The 27,284-nt window shown below is 49.2% G+C and overlaps 1 protein-coding gene across 2 annotated transcripts in view; it reads right to left on the reverse strand.

Moving 5' to 3' along the window:
* Positions 1 to 1,065: 1,065 nt before the first annotated feature.
* ZNRF3 (zinc and ring finger 3) overlaps positions 1,066 to 27,284 on the reverse strand; it is a 194,387-nt gene continuing 168,168 nt past the window's right edge. For both annotated transcript variants that reach the window (XM_069081777.1, XM_069081778.1), the window contains exons 3-9: positions 17,566 to 17,640; positions 17,082 to 17,213; positions 15,669 to 15,779; positions 8,552 to 8,719; positions 7,063 to 7,165; positions 4,896 to 6,479; positions 1,066 to 4,692 (exon numbers count right to left, since the gene is read on the reverse strand). In XM_069081777.1, coding sequence (XP_068937878.1) covers positions 4,640 to 4,692; positions 4,896 to 6,479; positions 7,063 to 7,165; positions 8,552 to 8,719; positions 15,669 to 15,779; positions 17,082 to 17,213; positions 17,566 to 17,640 — 2,226 coding nt within the window. In that variant the 3' untranslated portion in view covers positions 1,066 to 4,639. The remainder of the gene's footprint in view (positions 4,693 to 4,895; positions 6,480 to 7,062; positions 7,166 to 8,551; positions 8,720 to 15,668; positions 15,780 to 17,081; positions 17,214 to 17,565; positions 17,641 to 27,284) is intronic.

Raw genomic sequence — 27,284 nt, forward strand, 5'->3', positions numbered from 1 at the left:
AATGAGTTCCTCTACCTCTACCTCCCCTACCTCTTGCATTAAATGATCTTGGAGATGCCAGTTGTTTTCTAATTCCATCTCCCATTAAGGATTCTCTCCCAAGCCACTGGTTTCGACCCTTTAATTTTCTTTCCAGGTGTGGGGGAGTCAGGAATGTGGAGAGAAATGGATGGTAAGGGTCATATACCTCCTTTTGCATCAGGGCAGAACAGGGCATTCCCAATTAGAAGTCAGACAGACTTACAAGGCAGATTCATAAATAAATGTGGCAAGTCTGAGTGACTCCACCCATCTTTTCCCCTCTCCCTCCCTAGGCCACTGAGCTAGGGGTTCCTTATCAAGCTGTCTTGGTGTTTCGGCTGGGTTGTACATGGTCACTGGTTCCCAGTTCAATAGTCAATGGGGCCCTAGCAGCCACCCCCAAGGCCAGTGAGCATGCCCCTGAATCTTAGTGCAGTGGGGAGTTCGAAAGGCCCTTGGAACCTAGGACTGAACAATGCCAAGTGCTGTTCACATAACCTCACCTTGTAAATAAGATGCTTCTCACACATCACCCCATTTAAACCTCAATCACGTCGGCACCCTGATTAGTGTGGACACCAAGCCTCCCCACCTCTCAGTCCCAGAATATTTCTGTTGGGCTGGAACCACTGACCAAGTTTTACACGATGGGAACTCCGAATGCCTAAGACCACCTCAGGACTCACTATTTGCTCTACCCAGGACCTAGCAGCACAGGCTTTATTTGTGTTGTACAGATGAAGAAACCAGACCATGGTGCTAGAGGTGACCTCAAGTGAGCCTTTCTCCAGAAGACTTCAGTAAGACGCCACCTCAAGCTCTAGAGGGGAAGGAGATCACCAATTAACCACCTTCATTTCACAGGGGAACTACACAGGGCCTGTCGAAGGTGACAGCCACTTTTCATGGAGAAAGGGTGGAATTTCCAGTAAACTCTCACAGCTGAATTAAATAGTTTTCTATCAGGATCGCCCTTTAGACCCTCTTGGTTTTTCTCAGAACCGCTGTTGATTTTCACAAGACAGAATGACAACATCTCATACATACTTGATAAAACTGTATTTTTTTTTACAGCCTTTTGTACACTTTGTTACAAAACGGTAGAAGACTACAACTTAAATCATGTTTTTGGTCGGCGAATATGCAGAATTTGGGTGCAATTATCATGTATTTACAGGGCCTTGGGTTAGTGATTTCCAATGATTATTTCAATCATGTCACACTCTCAACATAAGACATGGCTTAAGATAAATATATTAGTAAATAAATATTCTGAGAACATATTTCCATAAATGAAATGTGTTACTATACATATACAGAATATACACAAGTTGTTTTCTAGCCTTTAAAACATTTTCTAAAATGGTAATGTTGGAGAAAGAGCCCTTTGACCAGTATTCTTACAAATCTTTACAGCAAAGTCTTTTACAAAACATTTTAAGTGCTATGGGAGAAAATTTTAAGAACATGGAAAATCATTAGCCCAACACAATGGAGATAGTTTACATAAAGAATAGAAAAGAGCAGAACTGTTTAAAAATAACTCCATCATTCTGCTTTTCATGGTATTTGCCTGAAGCTTCAGCAGGGCCCAGCAGCGAATCGGGAAGGGGCTTTATACAATGGCTTGGACCTGGGGATCAAGTGGGGGCAACGAGCTGTATCCCTCTGGCCGCACCACATCAGTGGAAACATTCAAACCATCTTTCTTCATCGGCTCCCCCACACAGAAGGGCGAGGGGGCCGTGGGGCCGTGGGGCCTGAAACCTCTGGGCCGGCTGCGGGAAGCAGGCCCACACCCAAAGCAAGCGCATCTTGACGTCTGGGGCTGCAGTGGAAAAACTGATAGCCCCTGGCTTCCATTTGCATCCAGCCACCACACGCCACAGAGATTCACCTGAAAGAGGTTGCTGGGCGGTTATGGCACCTTGGAGCCTCAGAGTGGAACATGTTACACCATCCTCCTCTGGAGGCCTCATAGGCTGGCCAAAAACCACCAAAAAAAAAAAACCAAAAGGCCCAAACCCCGCCAAACAACGAGTCTTGTTTTTCCTGCTACTATTCCCTTTTAAGCAAAAACAAAAAATCTAATGGATTTCCTTGAGCTTTGAGCAGATACACCCCATGTGCATGTATAAATAAGGCTGCCATGGCCAGGCTCCTTGAAGGCAGGAGAGCTACGTTAAGGTCTTTTGTGTCGGCAGGGCCTGGCACAGGGCAGGTGTCCGATTCGCAGGACACTGGACTGGACTGAATCCCCTGGTGGCAAGCCGAGACTTTTTGCTGGCTGAGGGTTCTGGGGCTGAGCTGGAAGCCAGGGGAACCTGCCCAAAGTTTACATTCCTCTGGGACAACCTTCAAGAATGCTGGGGTCACCTCCACCCTGTGGGGAGAGGGCACAAAGGACTTCTGGGACCTCTTGCACCAATCGATGTCCTATAATTCTGACATGAGCCCTCAGGGCCATGCTTCAGGGAACAGGCCTCCTACAGTGCAGGGTTTTGAAAGACCCCACTGCAAAAGGCCACACCCACATCTCTACTGAGAGCAGCCTCCTGGAGGCAGAGGCCTCTAGCTGATGTGACTCTCCCCAGCCCCACATCTCAGGCCCCTCCTCCTAGCAGCGATGCCGGTGGCAGCCCTTCTCGCCCTCCCCCAACAGGCACTCTGGGGTGGGGTGGCCAGGTGTCCTGGTGGGCTGCCAAGGCCCCTCCCAAACGCACTACAAGAGATTTCCACAGGTGAAGGTGTGGGAGGGCATTCAGATGATTGGAAGCTCGTGGTTTATTCTTTCAAATACTGGCTAAGCCTCCCTCCCCAACTGGTGACTGACCCATCTGCTGATCTCACACCCCTCCCCCCCCCCCCCCCCCCCGGCTCGGCAGGAGACATTCGGTGTCTTAGAACTGGAACCTAGAACTGGACACAGGGAGGCAGAAGCTCTCCTTTCCCCACGTCCCCTTGTGCTGACTCTCTCTCCCTGCTTCCCATTCAGCTAACTGGCTTCGGACGCACAGGTCAAGCTTTTAAAAGTAAGGCAATAAATATTATTTGAATAAAATAAATTGTATTTCAAAAGAGGTGACTAGAAGAGTTAGTGAACACTGGGTTAATGTAATTATTTCTTTAAAATTTTTTTTTAAAAAGGAAGGATGGGAGGAAAGATATATTTTAACAACAATAACAAAAGATCCAAATTCTGAACTGGAAATACCTTAAACAGATTCTTTAATGAAGAAAAACCTTCCCATGATCGCTTGGGTATTTCACACCCACTTTCACTAAAAAAAAAAAAAAAAAGAATCCCTCCCACTGGCACTTTGGGACTCAGCTTGTCACCCACATCTGCCTGGCTTTCCCTGGGAGGGAACAAGGAGGGTGGTTAGATGGGCAATCCCAGCTGTGCCCTGCCCTTCCAGCAGCTGCTTCCATGGGAAACAAGGAGATCATGAGCGTGCCAGGCGATCTGCGCCCATCTGTTCCCGTACAGCCAAAGAGCTGTTGCGCCATGGCATGTGCAGGTCCAGGCACCCCGTGAGGCTGAGGGGACAGGAGGGGGCACTACACTGGCAGGGAATTCTTGGAAGCTGGCCCCCACATCTGCATGTGCCTCCCCCAGTCGCCCTCCCCTGCCTTGGTGGACGGACCTCCTCTGAGGAGGGTTGTGCTTCTTAGCAGGGAACATAACTCACACTGACACCCTTGCACAGTATCCAAGGCAACCAGAGCCAATCCCCTCCATGGGAGCCGGCCCCCTGGCCGCCTGGGTCTGCAGGGAGAATGAGCTGTGCCGTCTCAGGAAGAGTGTCCCCCATGGTCTTCATGGCAGGCACGAGGAGGGCCCGGGCTTAACTTTCTGCTGACTAAAGGTGTGGCTGCAGAAACGCTCTGGGTCCCTCTAGAACCTTGGGGGCACTAGGCCCACGCCGCACTTCCCATGAGGGTTCAAGGTTTGCAACTAGAAGAACAAAGGCAGAATTGCACGGCTCCTCAGACTGTACCCAGATCGCCTAATCACACTTCAAGTTTCTGGTTAGTTCTCTAAGGCAGGTAGAGCCCTGAGCATATTGAAGGCCTGAACTCCCTTGGGGGAGAGGACAGTATCTACACAAGACACGCTTCATTTTAACGCAGTAGTGTGTGAGCTTTCTTTTCAGCAAAGTTGGTGACTTTAAGATTTTAAAAAATATATATTTAAATAACACTTTTTACATTTACATAGAATATTTTTTCAAAAGCAGAGAGCTCAGTCCAGCCCTGCTCGGAACCCCAAAGCACACACTTCAGAGAATACAAGAATAGACATCTGTCTGGAAGGGGAGAGGGCTCAGGGCACGGTGTCTGCTGGTGGGCAGTAGTGCCCTGGGGGGGGCGCTGCCACACTGGAGAGGGCTCAGGGCATGGTGTCTGCTGGTGGGCAGTGGTGCCCTGGAGGGGGCGGGCGCTGCCACACTGGTAGCTCACATTCTGGGGCCGGGGGAGGGCTGCCTCTCCATATTACCACTTCTCTGTTTGTCAAAGCTAAAAAAAGTTCTGCCTTTTTGTTTCTTTTGAAAGGAAGTCAAACAATCTGGAGTCTCCACCGAGTTGCTGTTTCCAGCTAAAAGTCCATCTGAGCTCAGATAACTCTGCCACTTCTGTCCAGTGGTGGGTGAGGGTGAGGTCCCAGGCCTGGGAGAGAGAACACAGCGGGGTCAGACAAACCAACCAGGGAGGAAGGGCAGGGGCAGGGTTCCCAGGGAGCCCCTCCTCACTAAAGTCCCTGCAAGATTCTGGGGTAAGCACCCCTGTCTCCACAGTGAAGCCCCAAGCACCTACCAAGCGTCTGACTGACCTGGCCGTTTCTCACTGAGCAGGACACCCCAGCCTCTTACCTGCAGCCTCTGTGGGCGCGGCTGCCTCCGAAGAGTCCAGGATGGTGCGAGAGAAGAAGGCCCTGGCTTCTTCCTCCTGGGGAAACTGGAAGGAGCTGGCCTGGAAGCCCAGGTCTCTCTCCTCCTGGGCCTCCCCCAAGCCTTGGTGTGGCTGAGGGGCCGGCTCAGGGGGCTCGTCCCAAGAGCTGTAGCATCGGGTCCCTTGGCGGTCTGTGGGCAGGACCACGTCGCAGTCCACGTCCTCAGGAATGATGGGGATGCGCTGGCCCAGCTCCCGCGACCCCAGATAGCAGCTCGGCAGGGTCTCATCAGTGAGCGTGTAGCGCACGCTCACGGCGTAGTCTTCAGTGTAGCAGCTGCTGCCGCTACCGCCAGGGCCCCCCTGCTTCTCTTCATAGAAGTAGCAGGGCAAGCCCCCACCCCTTACCCCATCTGTCCTACGCAGGTGGTCCGGGCCCAGGCAGGAGGCTCCCGCGCCAGACTCCAGCACCGGGCGCGGGGCCTCGAAGCAGCATGTGCATGACGGATCGGGAGCCGCCACGGAGGCCTCTGGGCCCCTCCAGGCCCTCCTCACATCCCACGTGGCCCCCGGAGGAGCCTCGAGCCCCCCTTCTGAGGTAGAGCTGCTCGCGTCCCTGTGCTCCAGAGACGAGCGGCTGCTGTAATTGACTTCGAGGCTGCAGCTGGACAGCTGGTCCCCGCAGGGCGAGGCCGCCACGGGCCTCCGGTCCCCGCTGTGGAGGCCGCGTCCCGCCGCTGCGAGCTCCTCGTGGGGAGGCCCTTCCAAGAGCGCCGTGGGCCCCCGGCTCAGGCCGCCCCCCTCGGCGGTCCGGCAGGGACTGCGGCTGCGGTAGATGAAGGGGTCGTAGTCGCTGCTGAGCGAGCTGCGGAAGGTGGAGCAGCTCCCGTAGACGCCCTGGTTGCTGACCTCGGTGCAGTCGACCACAGAGTCGCTGGAGGAGCAGCGGCACTGGCCAGACGAGCTGCTGCTGCTGCTGCTATCGCTGCCGGGGCAGTCCGCCAGGTAGCCGCTGCACACCGAGCGATGGCCGTGGTAGCAGCTGAAGCTGGACGCGCTGCCGCTCTCCAGGCGGGAAGGCGGTGCCACGTGCACCGCGGGGGGAAAGAAGGCACGGGAGGGGGCCTGCGCCTCCTGCTCCGGGTAGCTAAGGCCCTGAAAGTAGTAGTGCTGGTACATAGTCTCGTACTGGGAAAGGCAGGCTGCCTTGGACGGGCCGCGCCCACCCAGCCTGGACTTGCGGAAGGCGTGGGCCGGCGCATAAGCCCTGTGCTCCAAGCTGCAGCGGTGAGGGTTCAGGGCGTGGTCCAGGTGCAGCGGCGGGTAGCTGGGGAGGTAGGCCGGGGCCTGGCCTGCATAGAGGCTCTGCTCTCCGTGGGGGTCGACGGTGAGCAGCGTGATGGGATTCCCTTGGGAGTCCATGCTCGTCCGCATGGGATATGCCGGGATCTGGCTGGTCCTGTGCACTCGCCCCGGATAGTGCACCGGCAAGATGACCCTCGGCTGCCGGCTCCGTGCTGGGTTACCTGGCTCCGTGCAACCAGACCCCGGGTTTCCCTTTTGCTCTAGGAGAAAGGGAAAAACATGGTGGGACATTCACAGAAAGAAACCAAGTTGGGTGACTGCAGCAGCACAACGCATCCAGGTCCTTCTGGGTCCCGTGAGAGGCCCAGCCAGGACACCTGCAAAAGGGGCAGCACCATTAAACCACTCCACTCCACTCCGAGTCTCTATTCAAGGAGTGACACTCCCTCTCTGCCCCCTTGTCACCTGGAGAATCAAGGAGGGTCAGGTGTCCATATCAGCAGGCTGACCCACAGCTTGGGTGGGACTCAGCAAACCAAGGATGCTCCCACTTTGGCCCTCCATTGCCAGGGGACACAGCAGCTCGGGAGGGTCCACTCCAGCTCTGAGGCCTGACTTTACATACAGGTGGCTCCCGAGACCCAGAGCCCCAGGCTAAAGTAACTGGACAGGAGCCACCCCAAGAGCGGCAAAACCACACCTCAACTCTTACTTTCTTAAGCTGTCTTCACATACTGGCAGTGTGAGCATGGTGTGCCAGTGGGCCCGGAGGCCCAGAGGTCAGCTGGCAGGTGGTGCCCCTCCCAAGGGCTCCCCCGCATGGCCAAGCACTGTCCCACTCACCTATTATATTGTGACGGCAATGGGGGCAGGTGTGGTGCTGAAGCAGCCAAGGATCCACGCATTTCTTGTGAAATCGGTGAGTACAAGGAATAACCCGGAGCTCCTAGGAATATAAGAGAACAACATTCATTTTCAGAATCCTGAACACAGCCAGAACAGGCCCTGGGAGATCCCTGCAGAGGCCCTGATGCCACCTGGCCCTTTGCAGGGCTGTGGTATGGGCCCTGGTCACCACTGGTGAGCTGGGTTCTGTCCTGCTCTCAGGAGGGGGAGATGACCCTCCCAGCAGAGCCGCACGACACCCAAGTGGACGGTGACTCCCCACACTATTCTGGGTCCAAGTTCCCCCATCTGTAAAATGAGAACACCATCCCTTCCCTGGTTGCCCCCTCAGTGCTGTCAGGAGCCACATTAAAGCCTCAGGGACACTTGTGAAGGCAGCGCTGGACAGAGGAAGGGGCCGAAGCACGAGTGCTGACCAGGGGGAGGACGATGCAGCAGGCCCCCTCCTCGCTGGCTGCACACTCGCCATCACAAAGGCCCGCCTGCTGCTGGAGTGGCCTGCACTGACCCCTCGAGGTACTTGGCCTCTGCCCTTGCCCCTGCTCCTCACAAAGCCCCTTTAAAGTTTGCTCATGTGGCAGGCACAGAGGGCTTCTGATCTCCACCTGGCTTCGGGTGACAAATGGCTTAGCCAAAGCCGTCTACAAGAGCACAAGAGGTCCTGAGATCTGGGTTTACGCAGGTGCATCACCCCAGGGAAAGCAAAGCTGGATGAGTCTTTAAGATATTGAAGTGAGAAGTGAAAAGGGACCCCACCCACGTCTGGATCCAAGGAGCAGAATTTCAATGGTGTAAACGAGATGAGGGATCTCGTCCAGCTCTCTGACTGATGTGTTACTTCCAGCATCGCCAAGTCAGAGAGCCTTCCGAGTCATGGGTAGAGAGGCTACCGCCCCCTGGGGCCACCCAACCCACGCTGGACACTTCTAACTGTTCTTCCTCATCTTGGATTGACACCGGCCTCCCTGGGACTCCCACCTCCTGTCCCTACATGGCTGCTGCTCCAGACCCACCCAAATGCATGGGAGCACCGAGGGACAGAGAAGCTCCCTGGGGGGAGAGGAAGGACAAGGACTTATTTCTGTCTGGCTCTCATGGGCAAACCAGCAGAGAGATGCTGAATAGTTGCTGTGGTCATTTCAGTCGTGCCCAACTCTCCATGACCCCATCCGGGGTTTTCTTGACAGAGATGCTGGACTGCCATTTCCTTCTCCAGCCTGTTTTACAGATAAGGAAACTGAGGCCAATGGGGTGATGCGACTTGCCCAGGGTTACACACTAGGAAGTGTCTGACTCCAAGCCCAGGGTCTGTGCACTGAGGTGCCACCTGCTGCCCACATTGCACGAGAAGGTGCCCCTTCTGACACCCCCCCCAGAGCCCAGCCCGGGCCAGAGAAGGCCCACCCTTGGATGTCCTTGCGGTTACCTCTCCATCAATGTACTTCTCCAAACAGATGGCGCAGTCTGAGGTGGAGCTGCTGCTGAGGGTGTCCAGGGCCCCCCAGCTCCCTTCCCGAGGGCCTTTACCCTTTGACTTGAACTTCCTGGTCTCCATCTTCTCCAGGGCTTGCACGGCCAGCCTGTTCATGGAATTCTGCAGGGGAGAAGGACACTGCTGTCAGGCCTGGGCCAGGAGGGAGTGCACACCACAGAGCTTCCGGACAGCAAGGGCCACCAGAATTTACCTGACTGAGACACGCTGCCCAAGGGCCTGGGGATTAGTGGACAACTAGCCTGGAGCCGCCGCCCTTGGCGAACAGAGTGGGCACCTGAGACTCCTCTTTCAGTCACTAACCGAGCTCTCCTGGCAAACCCAGAACTGGTTTTTTAAGGGATACACTCCATGTGATTCATAGAATTATCTCCCAAATGACATTAACCATGCTATAATGTAATAATATGTATAATGTTATAATGTAACAATCACGTTGATTACAATGTCCAATACAAGGCACGGTGTTGTTGACAAATATTAAATATAAAACTCTGATTCTGACATTTAAATTTCTTTTAAATGACACTTCTGCAACAAAGAAATACACAATCACACTACGACAGCCAAGCTTAGACTTTGAGTGACCACTGTTTCATTGCCACAGTAAAAATAAAATGTTAGAAGATCCTAGCAATTAAGAAAAAACCTAAAATTATCATCACCCAAAACTTATTTTTTCATAGGAAATAACCAATCCTACCAGCCAAAAACCTAGCCTTGAAAGGAATGATATGAGCAGAGAACATCTTTATCTTCACAGGACAAAGTGTCCCAGGGTATTAAGCCAGACATCCCAGCTATAGTACGGCTAAAGATTTGCTAAGATGAAAAATTGTTTTTATCTACAAAATCTGTTTCTGAGACTTTCAAAATTCCTAATTATTGTATCACTTCACAAAGTAAGTGAGAATCATTGATTCACCCAAGAGATTTTCTACTGGGAGGCAGCAGAAGAAACCGGTGAGCAGGATTTACATGAGCAAGTGGGAAGTTTTTTCCAATAATTGCTTTTCAGAAACACGGCACTTTGTATTTGACATAAAATCATGCTGGTAACACTAGAATAATTCCAAAGTATACAAATATCCGCCTTTTACAGCTGTGGGGAGCTGTCCTGACCAAATCCCTATTACTGTGTGTGTACATCTCCATTTTAGACATCCGTACTGAAAAGTTGGCTCTTCAAAAACCTTAGCTAGGAACAGGAGGTTATGTCCCTAATTGCAAGCTTAGTTAACATCTTTTGGGATGACCCTAGGAAGCCTAGCAATGACCTTGCTAAAGAGCTGCAGAATTAAGAGAATTCTCTGATCTGCTAAGGTTTCATGGGTTCAGCCTTTCAAAGCTAAGCGCATTCCCAACAGCAACGGATCTCTTCTGGACCAGAGAAGACACCAAAATCTGGACTGTCATCCTGAGAGTAGTCAGTCCCCCTCTAGCCTTTCGAAGCAGGGTAGGAAACGCTCAAGTGGTAAGACAAAGGCAGGACTGCCAGAATCCCAATGATCAGGCCACCCCATGCCCACACTGGCCTCTCAGCAGCAGCAGAACATCTATGATGCTCTATAGAAACAGCACCACAGAGGGGGCAACAGCTTCCTAAGGAACGCAGGGAGCCCTCTTAAACTGAAGCTGAGCAGAGCCATCACCTAGGCCCAGAAAATTCTGAATAGTTGTTTACTACCAGGGATCCCCCTTCATTACAGTTACAAGATGGTGTCCTGACCGAGGGACTGTCTCCCCAGCTAGAACCTCTGGCCAAACCCAGCTCTCTCCACAGGCCAGGCCCAGGTCAAGACAACTGACTAGCGCTACGAAGGGCCAGTACTTTCTACACAAGGACAGTTGCTGAAGAACACAGGATTTTTCCTGAAATTTCATACTGGCACAGATTCAAGGTTCTGGATTCCACCCCATAGAAATCCTCACTTTCTGACTGTGCAGATGCATGTGCACACGTGGGTGGGGGCACACATCATTCATATACACACACACACACACATGCTCAGCAAGCTACTGCTGATTTGTGGTGAGTGACTGCAGGACTCGTTTCATTTTTCCTCCTCAGAGGAGCAGATCTGTAAAGATGTTAGAACTTTAGAACTTCCACTCCAGCCCTCAGTCTTACTGAAATGAAGGGAAATCAAAAGTCTCTGTTTTTCTGAGTGAGAAGCCACTCCCTGAAATATTTCCTCCACTACAAAGGTCTGGCATTTTGGAGCCACAGACCACTTTACAACCTGGACTTTCAGGTAGGTAGTATTCTGGGCAGGGGACCAGAAAGAAGGCAGCTGGGAGTCGAGACCTGAGGTGGGGCTCCTAGTTCTTTTAATTCTTAGTTTTTATATAAGTTTTGGTCAAGTGACTTATCTCTTTGATCTTGTACAATGGGGTATATTAACTGATCCACAGGCTCCCAATAGGGACACCACATTGAGTGTGCTGACCATATCCAACACAAATGTATATTCTCCAATCTCAACTGGACTATCATTGTTGCAAAGGCAACCCTTATATTCCTCCCTCATGGGTTCCATCTTAATTACTCCCCAAAGTGAGTGCTCGTAGTCTCTTCTTCCCTTCTCCAGCCCCCTCCCACACTCTGAGCTGAGCACCTCATACTGACATAAAAAAACAGAAGCCACTGCAGGAATTTCCTTTCTTCCCCTTGTGTATTTCTCATAGCTCCTTGATAGTCCCTGCCCTGCTCCCCACCATTCTCTTTTTAGTTTCTAAGATCCTTTTCTCTCTCTTCTTAAATAAATCAAATCAACTAATGGATTGTCTATTTTATTGATGTTTTCTTAAGAAACAGCTTAGTTTTAATATTAGCTCAATGAGTTTTTAACTTTCAATTTTGTTGATCTCTCCTTTGACTTTCAGGATTTTTATCTTGATCTTTAATTGGTGGCTCTTTATTTGCTGTTTTTTTTTTTTTAGTTTTCCAAACTATAGTCCCAATTTATGAATCTGCGTTTTCTTTCATTGTTGTAAGCATTTAGAGATGGACCCCACAAATTACGGTATGTTGTTTCGCTGTGGTCACTATCTTTAATGAAATGACTGTTTCTTCAATTTGCTTTTTGACCTGACTCATTCTTTTGTTGTTTAGCTGTGTCCAACTCTTCATGACCTCATTTTGGGGTTTTCTTGGCAAAGATATCGGAGTGATTTTTACCATTTCCTTCTCTGGCTTATTTTACAGATGGGGAAACTGAGGCAAAAAGGATTAAGTGACTTGCTCAGGGTCAGATGGCTAGTGCCCGAGGCGGATTCTGAACTCAGGTCTTCCTGACTCCACTGCACTGCCTAGCTGCCCATTCTTTGGAATTAAGTTACTTATACTTGGCTTCACTATTGCCTCCTGTGACTCATTCAGCTTTTCCTTTAAGAATTTAGATGCTACACAATTTGGTGAATATTTGTTCAGTATTGTCCACGGTACTTTTTAGTCATATGTGGTTTACTCATTTATCTCTTTTAATTTTTTTTTCTAGTTTTGCTTCTGCTTTATTAGGGATGGTGACGGCTACCTCTGCCTTTTTTACTTTGGCTGAAGAATAACATCTTCTACTCTGGTCCCTTATTTTAACTCTGCATGTCTTTCTGTTTGGATCCTGGTTTCTAATCCTTTCTGCTAACCTCTTCCATCTGACTCATATTCTGTTAGGACTATCTCTGGATTTCTCTCTATCCTATTTGCTCACACATTTTCTTTACCCACCCCACCCCCACCCCTTCTTTAAGAACATTTTACTTCTGCCACTGACTCCCTTGATGTACCTTCCCTCTTATTTCTACCCCCTCCTTTTCCTTAATCTCTTCTTCCTGCTGAAGAACATGATTTTTTTTCCTACCCACCTGAGTCTATGGGTTTCTTTCTGTCCTTTAATAAGTTCAGATAAAAGTGAGATTTAACTGTCACCTACTTTCTGCGTTGTATGAGCTCTTCCTTGTGTCTCAGTTATGCAAGCTAATTTTCCCCATTCTTCCTCTCCCTTTTCCCATTGTATTCCTCTTCTCCATCTTTCTATTCTTCTGAGATCATTCAAACAGAACAGAATCACACCCAGGCCTTCTGTCTAATCAATACTCCCTTTATGACCCCTGGTGATAATATAGTTCTGAGGGGCTACATTTTTCCTCTCCTCTTATGATAATGTAAACAATTTAACAGATGTTTAGTCCTTTATGATTTTTTCTAACGTTTACTTTTTTTTTTTTGGAGGGGGAAGGTAGAGCATTGGGGTTAAGTGACTTGCCCAAGGTCACATGGCTAATTTAATGTTTACTTTTTTATTCTTCTCTTCAGTCCTGAGTGTGAATGTTAAATTTTCTACTTAGTTCTGGTCTTTTCATCAAATGTTTGAAAAGTACTTAATTCATTTTTTTCTCCCTGTGGGATTATTTCAGTTTTACCTTTAGGAATATCCCACTCCAAAATTTATGTTCCTTAAACGTTGTGGCTGCTTAATCTTGTGTGCTCCTGACTGTGTCTCTGTGGTACTTGAATTCTTTCCTTTTTGACTGCCTGCTGTATTTTTCCCTTTACCTGAGAGCTGTGGATTTTGGCTATAATATTCCTGGAGTTTTTATTTTGCCTTTTATTTTTTTCCCAGGAAGTGACTGTGGATGCTTTCAATTTCTACTTTGCTCTCTGATTTTAGAAGATTTGGTCAAATTCATTTCTTTAAATATGATGTCTAGGCTTTTTTTTCCCAGTGATTCTTAAATTATCTTTCTTCAATCTATTCTGCAGATCAATTGTTTTTCCTATGAAATATTTCACATTTTCAGTGAGCAGAATCAGGACAGTAACAGCAACATTGTATGATAATCAATTATGAATAAACTTAGCTATTCTCAGCAATACAATGATCCAAGACAATTCCAAAGTTCTTATGATGAAAAATGCTATCCAAATTCAGAGAAAGAACTAGTGGAGACTAAATGCAGATTGAAACATACTATTTTCACTTTATTTTTTTGTGTTTTTTTTTTCCCCTTTCAGTTTGTTTCTTTTTTTTTCACAGCATGATTAACATGGACATGATTACACATACAGGACCTATATCAAACTGCTTAACATCTTAGGAAGGGGGAAGGTGAGAGAAAAGGGGGAGAAAATTCAGAACTCAAAAACTTTTTAAAATGAATGTTAAAATTTATCTTTACATGCTACTTGAAAAAATAAAATACTGTTAAAAATAATTCACATTTCCTTCTTTTCCATTCTTTTGACTTTTATTGTTTTTTGATGCTTCATGGAGCTATTAGTATCCATCTGGCCAACTCTAATTTCTAAGTAAGGTCCCGGGTTCCAGTCAGGTTCACTTTTTCCCAAAGCGTTTTGTTTTTCACGCCTTTTGCACACAGCTCTCATGTGTTTTTCCATATTTTCCCCCTCCTGCTCTTATTTGCTTTCAAAATTTTTTTAAAATTTCTTCCGTTTTTAAAAAAAACAACCAATTACCTTCACTCTTTTAGAAATTCTTGTTGGGCTCACTCTTCTCATTCCTTTATTTTCAGTCTTTCCCTATTTATTGGCTCCTTTCCTGCTACTTAGAAAGATACCCAAACCTCATGCTTCCTTGAGAAACTTTCAGTAGCCCCTACTGTCTCCTCAAGCTATTGTCCTTTATCTCTCTCGGGCAGATCCCTAGAGAAGTCTAGACGGGTGTTGCTGCGCACCTGCCATTCCAGCTACTGGGGAGGTCGAGAGGCTGCTGGATCTAAGTTCTGAGCTTCACTGGGCTGTGCAATAAGGTTAAGTCCGCCATTACTACAGTAAGCTCCTGGTGGTGGGGGGTGGGGGCACCAGTGGAAGGAAATATTTCCCCCTCTGGGTTTTTGTGACACTCTCTCACTGAAGTGTCTATCACTATTGGTCTTGACTGCTCTAGCTCACCCCCAGTCTCCTTTGATGTTTTACCTCCTAAGCTATGTCCTCTGACTATGGGGGAACCCCAAAGCTCTGTCCTGGACCTTCTTCCCTTTCTACACTCTTTGAGTGACCTTACTATAACTCCCACAAATTTAGTCATCTTTTTTTATGCCAATGACTCTGTAATCTCATTCTTCCAAGCTCCAGTCACAAATAAGCCACCTACTGCATATTCTGAAGGGCTACATGTACCCTAAGATCAATATTGCTGCCGATTTTTGTCATTTCTCCTTCACAAGCTCTCAGGCAGTCGCCAGCCTCTATCAGATCTCATCACCTCTAGCCTGGACTTTCACAATGGTCTCTTCATCAGGTTTCTTGACTGCAGCCTCTTGCCCATCAGTCTGTCCCCCACCTCGTGGCCCCTGGGATTTTCCCCATGTGCAGGTCTCCTTGTGTCACTCTTCTGTTCAAACAGCTGTGATGGCTCACCCATCACCTCTGAGACCAACTATCCTCTGTCGGGAACAAGTGAGTTCCCACCAGCCTTTCCAGCCTCACTGTCCCTTAGTGTTCTCACTCACTTTGGGGTGGCTGCTCCCTACCTCTCCTCTCTATGCTTTTATGCTGGCTGGGCCCCAAGTCTGGAATGGCAACAACCTCCCCAAATCTCTGACTCAGTTAATTCTGAATGAAGCCTTTGTGCATTCCCCCCCTCCAGGAGAGGATCATGTATTTTATTCCCGGCCATTTTCAAACTATGCCCCTGCAATCTAGGCCTTCTCTTCTGTCCCTCTCCACCTCCAGAGGCACCCCCCCCCCCCATGCCTAATCAGAATGAATGCCTCCTAAGAGCAGGAACTCTTTAGCTTACTTGCATTTCTTTCCCCAGTGCTCAGCACACAGTAAGTGCTTAATAATAAAGGCCTTTTCATGAATGCCCGTTTTGCTATTCTAAAGCCTCCCCACTCTGCACGTAAGCTTCAGAGGTAAAGGACAGTTTCATTGTTGTCTTTTTCTTCAGCACAGTAGGCACTTAATCCATGCTTGCTGCCAGTTGGCTAGGAATCTAGGATGGGGTGGGGGGGGATCCTTTCACACCTATGGTCCAGCTAAGAGAACTGTCAGGAAGGCCTGGACCCAGGGGCTGCCTCCCGTCATTACCTGGCTTCGTCTTTGCTTCAGCTTGATTTTGACAAGGAGGAAGAGGCAAACCAACGAGACCACCACAAAGAAAGCCAGGAAAATGCCCATGTCAAAGTACTCCGTGGGTTGCTGGGAAAAGAAAAAGACATCATGGCTGACTCACTGCTCTGCATCTGCTCCTGTCCCAGCTCTTCCTCGTCATTTTCTCCCTGAGCAGGATCTCTAGTGGCACACAGGGGTCATGACCCTCAGACCCTAAGAGCACAGGTGCTTGGCCCTCATCCTCTCCTCATTTCCCAGAAAACAGCTCAGCCCGAGCCGAGATGCGCGAGCAGGCCTGAGCTGGTGCCCTCCGGCGCCCTGGGCTGCCAAGGGCTGGCTTTTCAGAAGCCAGAATCCCAGAAGAGTAAAGAGACATTCTACGGCAAGGCCCTCACAAAGAAGCCCAAACATTACATCTGCAGAGCAAAGGAGTGTCATGTTGGAGGGAACAGTGATTACTAGTCACACAACTAATGGTGTTAAAAATTCAGAAAACTGTGTGTTGCCTCTGCAGATGCCAGCTCTCATTACACTGACTCATACTGACCACGCCCCCCCACCCCCCTTAAAAGGATGTCAGCCATTCCGTTTGTCAGTAACTGCCTCTGGCTCACAGAAACCTTCCTCCCCAAACCCAGAAGACTGACTTCTAAGGAAAGAGAGGCCACAGGCTCAGGGAACCAACATGGCATTCTTCTGGAGAAACGGCTCCTAAAACTTGAACACTTTAAATAAGGGAGAAGAAAGGCATGTGAAGCATCTGTCCCCAGGTGGCACAGGCCTCCAGCTGCAGGCTTGGGATAAAGGTGTCAGACAGATGAGAGTCAGAGGCTATTGGCATCCTCCCTCCCTAGCCATGACTACCACTGACTTGCTGGGAGGAGATGACTTTCCATTACTGCTAAGGACTAACTTTTAGAAGTTGTTAATTTAAGTCACACAAGAGGATTCCTGTTCTCAAGTGAGTCATTCCAAGTAACGTAGGGGAAGATAAAGATGAGGGGGAAAGAATGAAAACTTCATTCTTTCTAAGTAATCTGACAAAATACTTTTTGCTTTGATTTTCTTCTTCCTGTAGAGGCTGCTGAACAGCAGAGAGCGAGGAGTGGAGAAGGCTTATGGACATGAGCTTGTACTCTTGTACAAGCATGAGCCTAGGAGGGAGTGGGCCCGGTGGGAGGGGGCCCGGCAGACAAGGGCTGCTCTGAGCAAGTACAGGTCCTCTGTGCAGCTGTCCCTGGCATTTGCAGCTAGAACACGGGTGAGCTTTCCTCGTCCCCCCCCCCGCCCCCCAAGAATCAGGTACTCAGGGTGCCTAGACCTCAGAGCCAAGCGCCAGAAACAAAGCTCAGAGGTCACTAAGCACGGGGTTGGCTGGGGGATTCTCACCCGGGGGGGTCGATGCTGAATCCTTGCTCGGGCCACCTTCTGCTTATTAACGATGTTCATCAATTTGACAGCATCAGCCCCTTTCACGTACACTACGGGCCTCTTAAGAGGATCTTCTGAGCCCTGGTTCAGCTAGGAAAGGAAAGAAGATGCCAGTCAGTGGAATCGCTCCAAGGCCCTGGAGGAAAGCAGTTAAGAGCGAGTGTGCAGCCTCTGAGTCACCCCCCAGGCCAGGGTCTAGACATCTTCCTCCAGTTCATTCTTGGTAGCTGGGAAGCCGGGAGACTAAGGAGACAACTGCACTTGGAAGCTCATGGCCCAGCCAGATGCCCGGACACAAGGTACTTCCTCAGACTTTGCTCATTTTAATACAGTTATTAACAAGCACACTGAGCCTGCGGGCCTGGCCTCTGTGCCCTTTCTCCATTTCAGAGGAGGGCCCCTGCAGAACAGGGAGGCCTTCCATGTCAAGCAGAGGTTTTACCTGGTCGATGGCATCTGGATTTTCTGAAACATCAAAGATGACCGCAGTAGCTCCTCGCTGCACAGCTCGCTTGGCCTGAAAAGACAACGTGGGTTAATACCCCAAACTGTCACCTCTTCAAGATCTCCACCATGCTCTTTCCCCAAGAAGAGAACTCCTTTGCACCTCAGGAGGCTGAATAGTACTACCCGCCAGAGACCACACTCTGGGATCATGGGGGAGATATTTATTTAGTGGGCTGAAGCAGCAATTTCAAGGCTTCACATTAGGATTTTTTTTTTACCAGAGGTGGGAAATAATTTGGGTTTCTTCCACTTAACGGTTATTCTGATTAATCATTATAGATTTCCTCTTAAGAAATTACTAAAGATAAAATCTTTAATAAGCCCTATCCTAGGCACTGTGGGGAACACAAAGAAAACGAAGACAAACTGCCTTCAAGAATCCTATCTCAGGGCGGCCAGGTGGTGCAGTGAGTAAGAGTGCCGGCCCCAGAGTCGGGAGACCTGGGATCGGTTCTGGCCTCAGATACTCGGCACTCACACAAAACTAGCTGGCCGTGTAACCTTGAGCAAGTTACTTAACCCCAATTGCTTTAAAAAAAAAAAAAAAAGAATCCCATCTCATTAGGGGAGAGGAATAGGCACACATCAGCACAAAAATCACAAGTAAGGTATGGATGGATATGCTAAGTGTTGAAGTGGCTCTTTTCATAGATTCATTGGGTGGAGAGCTCAGGGGAGGCTCAAAGTCAATGTAGACAAGCCAGCATCCATGCAACTGTCCTGCTGAATAATAAAAGCAGCTCATTCAAGGCCTGCAAGGAAAGCCAGGCAGTGAAACCAAAGACCCCTCCTGGGCCAGCAGAGCCGAGCCGTCCCGTCCCTCCACCAGAGGGCAGGCGTGTTCCACGGTTTTCCAGTCAGCTCATATATCTTATGTGACTTGAGCTTTGGCACCAAGCACATTCACAGACTCCCGGGGCTACACCTGCCCCTCGAGTTTCAGCACTGTCTCCCCACCCCGCTGTCATGCCGGAGAATTGGTAGTCCCAATGGTCCTTCAAACCCAGGGCCTGACCTTAGGGCTTCCTTCCAGTCATGGGCAGATATAACTGAACTCCAGCAAAAACCTCTGCAGAACAGGCAGGTGGGGTCAACGCCAACAGGATTGGTTAAGTGCAGTCAGCAAGGCACTCAGACCATTCACATCTACACTTCTTTACAAAGCATCTTTTTTCAAAAATAGATAGGAGAGCCATTAAAACCAAGTATTCACATTAACTGAGCTTGGAACTAACCAGGCCTTGGAAGGGCCTCACAAAGTCTTAAAACAAGGCTGGGAGTGGGGGTGGGGTGCATGGGACAGAAGGAGAGAGTTGGGGCTTGCTTCTCTTGGCTGGGGTCGAAGGTCAGCAGCCCTGCCAGGCCATCACCCATCCACCTTCACAGCTGATCTGGGGAAGGTTTGACTCGGGCTGGCCCCCACCCTCTCAGGGGCTCACTGAATCAGTGCTTCCGGGGTGCGGACCATACTATAGTTCTGAGCCCCCAAACTCTAGCACTCCATCAACTACAGCCTCCCCAGGACGGATTCAGGTATCACACAGCCACCACAGCCAGGTAAACCAAGCTGCAAAAAATTTTAAAGTATTTTTAATCATACTGCTTTTAAGGAAAATTATATTTATTAGTTAAAAGCAAAAAGGGTTTTGGTCCTGCTAAATGCACCTATTAGCATTGCTAATTTCATTTTGAGCCTAACTTTTCTATTTTCCCTTTTTGTGAAGGTTTTATTATGTACATGGCATGAAGGTAGTAGTACCAGCACCTAGTCTACAAACAAACATACTGGGAGTGTGTGCCAAACATAGGGTCTGTGATCTAAAAAGTGAGAAGATCACTGATCCAGGGCAAAACCTAGCATTGAGAATTCTGAGACGGCAGACAACTGGCAGTAATGATTCAGAAAAGATGACCAGCATACATTTTCCAGATAGAATCAATCAATTCAACAAATCTTACATGCACCCTATGCATCTCGAGATACAGCGATATAAACTGTGATCTACAAAGGAAAGGTGAATTCTTTTCCTTTAAAGAAAAACAAAAGGCTCCCCAAGCTGTGCCCAAACCAAGCGTTCAGTATTCAGGTAAATGGTGCACATGAGACCCCTCATTAGCCATTGGAGAACTCTCCGTGGGAGAAGAAAGGGGAGCTTGAATCCTGACCATCAGGGCTTAAAAAGGAGGTAAACAAGCCATTTCTCTGTACCTTTATTTGGCTTTCATTTTAAACTCGGATCAAGTACATCAAACAGCACCTGAGGGAAACGAGCTTTGTGAACTCCCATTTTTCGGTCTTGGTGGATGAGCACCTCAAGAGCCTGCCTGTCCTCTTTGAAGCGGGCACACCTGGAGAGACTCTAATCGCTGCTGGGGATGAAAGGCTGCAGGAATTTGGGGTAGAGTAATTCCCTTTGCTAGTGCAGACACATGCCTCCGAGGCAGGGCTCCAGCAAAGCCTGCCTCATCATAGGCCCTTTGGTCTTCTGTCTCAAAGGAAACATGAAGGCTCAGGAATTCAGAGGCTGGAGACTTGTAGGGGTGACCCTGCTCTGGCAGGGCATGATGGGAAGCATCGGCCTTGGTTTCTACACTCTGTAAAGCTAGTCTCTGAGTTCAGAGGCCTCTTCACTGCATCCTAGATTTTGCTTCCCACAGTTCACTCTCCAAGAGACTAGAACGTATGTGTGTGAGGTGGGAGGGAGCACACTCTGGAATACAACTGTGGTATAAGAGAATGAATGCTGGCTTTAAGGTGAAGAGACCTAGGTCTGAGCATCTAAACTCCAGTCAGTATTTGTGGGCAAACGAAAACTGATTTACTAAGAGTACCACACTCCCCAACACCCTGTGCCCCAGGCAGCACAACATGGTCCATCCCCCTCCTAGTGAGCAGGCACCCAATGGAGGAGACACCTCCAGGGCTCCGGCTCCAGACCAACCTCAGCATGAGTGCCATGGACGGGGAGGAGCATCTGCACAAAGGCAGATACTAAAGATTCTCTCCATGGCAGCTTCAGCTGATCACAGTTAATACAAGCATTTAGAGTTTTCAAAGTACTTTGCAAATATTTTCATTTGACCCTCATGACACCCCTGGAGGCAGGTGTTAGGATCACGCCCATTTTACTGGCCAGAGGGGAAGTGATTTGCCCAGGGCTGCCCAGCTAGGAAAGGTCTGAGATCAGATCAGAACCCAGACAGAAAAATGAACCTGTTACTAAGTAAACCAGCATATGCAGACTCAGCACCACTTGGGGACTCAGCCCAGGGCTCCATACACTGTGCAGCCCCTAGCTGCTGCCTGGCATTGGGACCTTCACAATTTCGTCCAAGGCCATCTTTTCAAGGCCGACTACACCTTACCGGCCACATGCACACTCTGTGCTCTAGCCAAACAGGCTCCATCTAGAACCCTCTATCTCCTCTCTGTGGTTTTCCACAGGTACAATGACCCCTTGGCAGATAATCCTTGTTCCTTCCCAGGAAGGTCTAGTTCGAGGGTTACCTTGTACAAGAGGCCTTTTCTAACGTTCCAGCTTGGTTCCTCCAGCTCCCACTGACTTCTGTCAGTTCCTAGAGGGCAAGAACTATTGCGGGGAAGGCTGGTGTCTGCTTTGGGTCTTTGTGTCTCCAGGCACCACACCTGGCATGCTGTAAGCACTTAATGCCGGGCTGACTTGAAATTATGGAACTATGCTACATGAACTTAGCTTTGTGAAACTTCAGTAAGAAAGCCCTTTTTCATACGTTCTTCTTAATAATTCCATCTCTGAGTCCACCAGTGCAAGTATTTCTGCCTCTAACCAACGAGAATGGTCTTGCTTTCCCACCACCATGCTGCTAACATCACCGTGGCAATACCAGCATTCACCCTCTTGCCCTGTAGCACTCCATTGGCTGCAGGGTTGGGAGTCTGCTCTCTTTGGAGATCTTCAGGAAGCGCCAGGACAACCAGCAAGCATTCATCGGCAATGTTCAGAGCGTGGACTCACACTCCATGTGGAAACTGGACTAGACGGCTGCTGAGATCCCTCCTAGCTCTCAAATTCTGTGACCTGAGGTTAGAAAACTACGTTGGAACTTACTTGTATGGCCCTGGGGAAGTTACTCTTCAGGCCTCCCTCTCCTCTGCAAAATGCTGGTGCTAGCTAGAACGACTACTCGGATTCCTTCCTGCTCTAAAGCCAAGAATTCTAATTTGAACACTACATATTACCCTTAAGAGAAGCAACAGAACCCAGAAATTTGAGGGCAGAAAAGCCTTGTAAATAGAGCACTCTCTATCTAGCAGTAACGGGTCCATGAAGACAAGATGGCACCGTCATGTGGTCAAGAATCTCTTTAGGAAGCTGAAGTTCTCTGGGGAAGAGGGCAACATAACACAGGAACACAGACTGATACACAAAGGAAGCATGGAACGGGTTCATTTGGTGTGTCTTGCAGCTACCTTACTGAAGTCTAGAAGATAGCATTCGGATTCAAAGGTGACCAGACCTGAGTCTACAGACATGGCAGCCTCTAATCACAGGTTAAAGAGCTTTTTGACCCACGCATGGTAACTGGATTCTCTCCAAAGTTTTAGGAGGTAGGTACCATAGATACCATAGGTTTGTGTGCCCAACTTGCAATGAGAGAATGAAGCTCTAAAGAGAGACATGCCCATGGTCTTTTTTTTTTTTTTTTAGGGGGGGAAGGCAAGGCAATTCTGCAAGACACACCAAATCAACCGGTACGATGCTTCCGAGTCAAGTGTCTGAGGCTGGATTTGAACTCGGGTCCTCCTGACTCTCAACGTGGGGTTCGATTCATTCATTGACCCACGTGGCCCCCCCCCCCCAGCTTTTAGTCAAAGGACTTGACCATACAATGCCAATTATAGACCTCTTGCAATGATGCAATCTCAAGCCCTAAAAGTCAAGATCAGTTGTCCTCATTTGTAAAATGGAGTGACGAAACTAGATTTGAGACCCTTTCAATTTATCCATAATTTGTTTGGAGATTCATCTCACAGAAAATGGTTGAATATCAGGTATCCTATGGGTATTTTCAATTTCCACTTCACCAATATGGCCTGCCATTCCCTAAAATGAGTTGTTGGCCAATGATAATGATCTGGTGGCCAACCTCACAGATAAGAGCCTCTCTGAATCGAGCTTCAGTGGTCCTAACACCAGGCTGATGCACAGCCTGGCATCATTCAAAGCTCTGGATCCTGACAGGACTCACCAGACTTGGCGATCTACAAATCCTTCAAGAAGGATCCTTCAGATCACTTCCATGAGCCAGAGTGAGGCGTCAAAGCAGGGTTCTTATAAGACACCTCCCCATCTCCACAAATGTCAATTGAACAGGTACCCCTCCCCCCATACCTCTGTTAACTAAGTGTAAAGTGCTCTCTATGTGAAAGCCAATGTGCTAGGTACTGACAGGGTCTACAAAGATGAGGTGGACTGAATAAACAAACATGGAAGAATGACGGGCTGGTGTGCCATTACTCTGGGCTACCAGATAAAGCCATTCTAGGAAATCACTCTAAAAGCAGATGTGGTTAGACCTGGAGGAAGTGTTTATCTCAACATGAATGAGCATGGCATTCTCTAATAACTTCCTTACCACCCTGTGGTTTTGAGAACATTAAGTCCTAGAGTCGATTATGTATACATATACCCACATGCACACACACACATACACACACGCACGTGCACACATACTCACATACACACTCACTCAGCTGGCATCTTTCTTTTCAGCAGCAAGTTGCACCAAAATAGGATTTGGTTGGACCACACACACGAGTCAGAGGTTGGTCACACAATGGGCCACACATCCATCTTCTGTCTGGTGACACCATCTTGCTTCTCCTTCAATGGTTTCATGCAAACATTTGTGATTTTGATGGCTCCAGTTCAATCTTCACTGATGCAAACCAAGATTTCTGCAGGCCTCACCCCTGACAGATGCCCCAGCTAGTTAACTAGAGAGGATGACCTGCAGAAGGGCTACCAAGCGAGACCTATTGCTGAGATGACGCCCTCCCAGCTAGGTGAATCACAGTGCTCAGCTGCCGCTTGGACAGGAGGCCGCAGAATGGGAAGGCGGGGAGCTCTAATCCGGAGCTATGCACCTCTGACAAACGCTACAGTTCTGCTTTTAGAAATTTAGCCTTCCACAGCATGCCACATTAACTCCAAATCAAATGACAATCATATTCAAGTGGGATGGGTCCTACCTATTGAGATAATCCTGTGCTCCCTGACTCTGGAGGTGTTCATGAGTACAAGGTACAATACAGTTTACCAGGGATGTTTTTTAATGCAGGGTGTTGGACTGGAGGGCTTCCAACTTGTGAGTTTCTGTGAATACAAAAAGCAAAGGAACAACCATCTTTGCCCTGTCCTGTGAAGTGCACGGAGACCAAAGACAGACACAGGTTTTCTAGGGTCTTCCATCTCCCCATCCAAATTCATGTAAAATAGCTTGAGAGCCTAGAGTTCTAAATCAACAAGTCTCCTCCTCCCCTCTGCTCCCACTTTCCTGGTCTAACAGCTGCCCTTCATTCCTGGTGTTTATGGAAAGGCACAATGGCATCAATCACCCAGCACTATCTGGCAACAGGCGTCATTTCCTGACTGTTCTTCATAAAGGGAGTGTATAGCCTCTGACTAGACTCTGACAGAGAGCTGGGTGAGGAGGCTGCTGAATGAGCTTGAAGAAGCCAGACAGATCCCACACATCAGGGAGAAAGAAAGCCACCTGTGGCAGAGAGGAAGAGAAGCTGCTATGGGTGCTGCCACTTCCCTCCAGTCAATGGCAAATACTGACCACAGTTCTGATGGCACAAGAAAATGAATTGTGGGTGTAACTATCATACAGAATCAAGATAAATCACTGGCAGAAGTGGACATAATCCTGTTATCTAGCTGGAGGAGATGGAGCTGCGCGTCACTGGACAAAGGCACCGATCTCAGAAGTGACAGAAAAGGGCAGCCATTGCGACCATACGTGGCTGGCTGTGTGGTGGTGGGCCACATGAAGCAATGACCCTGAGGAGTCCTGAATGAGCCAGCAAGGGAGGGAAGGCCTACATGAGGCCCTGGTCATCCCAGGCCCCAGGGCACCTCCTCCTCCTCCTCCTCACTCTCCTGATGACCTTGGGGAAATGACTTCATCTCTGGGACCTTCAGAGTCCCTTCACTTGTAAAAGGGTGGCTAATAAAACTTGCATTACCTGCCTCAGTGCTGTGGTGAGAAAAGCTCTATAAAAATGGGAGCTCTCATAAAACTAGGGCAGAAACACACATACAGACACACATGCATGTGTGTACACAGGTGTGCCCACACGCATGCAGTCCTTACTGTCCTGGGCACATCAGCAGACCAGGGGAGTGTCCAGATAAATGCAGTTTGTATAGAGAGGGTTCAATCATTTCTGGATCACCACCGATGCTGTCTCCCTGACAAGCATTCCTTCTTCACTCAGTAGGGTAATACTAGGGCTGCTAATGCTATCCTCTGATGCATAAGGAAAATCATCTTTGACGCTTGCAGGTGACCTTTCTTTCTGACTACATCCCTCTGTGCCAGGACCAGATTATTAGGAGAGGAGAACAAGAGCCTGCTGACATGGCAGGGCATGAAGGGACCTCCCTTAGCAATCCTCACGGACAGGGATGGAGAGCTCCAAGCCCCCTTAGTGACTGAGATCTTCTCTAAGTTCAGCTGGCTTGGCTAAGAAGGTGCCTGCAGTGACACACATAGTCTGTCAGTAGCCTTACCCTTAGGCCGAGTCCACAAAAACAGAAGGACAAGCAGCAGGATCTGGCGGATGACCACCACAGCATGCTACACTGGGACTACCCTGGAGGTCAGCTGGCCCTCCGCAGGTTTGCTTTCCAGCACCACCAGCAGTGGTGAGAGCTCTTCAGGCAGCCCGGGCCTTGGCTGAGCCCTTCATGGTGTCTGGAAGGCCCTCTCCCCATCGCTCTGGGATGCGACCATACCTTATGATTTGGGCCACCACGGCTGCGAGACTCTGGCTCTGGGGAGCCAGTAGCTCCAAAAGAAGCAACATGACAGGAGTCAGAAAGACTTAGGTTTGAATCCCAGTTCAGACCCTGAGTAGCTGGGGGACATCTCCTCTCAGGCAGAGAGGAAGCTGCACAGAGTGGCGTCCCTTTCAGCTCTCCATCACGCTGCCAGCAAATGGCCAGGGTCACCTCTGTGACCAGCCTAAAGAAGAACAGAGCCCTCGCAGTCTGCCATGTACAAGCTGGCTGAAGGAAGAGGACTCTAGATGGAGAGCTGCAAGGGCCTTCAGACGGCCATTCAGTCCAGCCCCATCTCACAGCTGAGGAGGCAGAAAGGCCGTGTGTCAGGCAGCATCTGTCAGCCAACTCTAGGCCAGTGCAGGGTGGGGAATGAAATCTGCAGCGACACTGGCCTGTCTCTGCCCATCCACGTGGGCCCCTGAGTACTGGCACGGTGCAGCCCATCACCAATGGCTATGAGAAGGGAAAAAGCAGGACATCACCCTGACTACAGAGAGAAGCAAATGTGTGGTGGTGGGAGGGTGAGGACCTGGGAATCAGGACAAGGTTAAGGATGGAAGAAAGCCTCTGAGTCTATCATCTACAGAGAATTTATGGAAGGGAGGAAAAGGGGGGAGAAGGGAAGGAGAAGAAAGGTGGGAGGGTGGAGATGAGCACTCGTAAAGCGTTACTATGTGCCTGGCATAGGGCTAGGCAACCAGGGCTACAAATATTAGCAAAAAGACGGCAGGTGCCTTCTCTATGATCAATCATCAAGGACATCAGGACCAGCTCATCTTATGGCCTTCCAGTGGTGGAGAGGCAGTCTGGGATAGAGAGCTAGCTGGCTGTGGCATTAGGGAGACCTGGGTTTGAGTGCAGCTTCCGAAACATTCACTGAGCAGCACTGCGTGTGTAAAGTGTAGACATGGCACTGCCCTGGGCTGCTGGTGGGGAGAACTTAGGTGGGGGCCTCAGCCAGGTCCGAGAGGGGCGCAGGACGAAGGCTCGGTCGGGAAGCTGCCTCAGTCTTCGGGTGAAAGAGGCATGGACGTTCCATCCAGGAAAGCCAAACAGCTCCTCCCCACTCCCATTTGTCTCCCTCCCTTGGCAAGTTCTCTCTAGCCTTCCCTTCCTCGCAGACCACTGAATCCATCTGAAATTCTCTCTGGTCACTTTTTCCCTTGCTCCAGCTCTCCTATGATTTCTCTGGAGGTGACCACCCAAGCACTGGGCTAACGAACACGGCCGTCAGCTGCCTGCCGTCTCTGAAGTCATGAGTCACCAGATGACACAAGTAACTCTCTACCAGGCAAGGGATTTGGATTTCCAAGTCCTGTTTCAAGAAATGCCATGTTTCCAAAGAGAAACCTTTCATTCCACAGGAAATGAGGTCACACACACCCACACCCATACACTCCAGTAACTAGTGAGAAAATCCTGGGGTGAAGAAGCAGAGGAGGGTCTCACATATTCCAAGGTTTTTAGAGCTGGAGAGGCCTCAGAGATCATCTAGCCCAACCTCCTAGGGCAGTCAGCGAAAATGCTTCCAACCCAACAGCCTATGGTTTTTCAATAAAAGGGTTGGAATTTTGAACTGAGCCGGGTTCTCTTTCCAAATCTA

This window comes from Petaurus breviceps, unplaced genomic scaffold, assembly GCF_028583685.1.
Source record: "Petaurus breviceps papuanus isolate PSGF00001 unplaced genomic scaffold, PetGlider_PUasm1.0 99, whole genome shotgun sequence".
Taxonomy (NCBI): domain Eukaryota; kingdom Metazoa; phylum Chordata; class Mammalia; order Diprotodontia; family Petauridae; genus Petaurus; species Petaurus breviceps.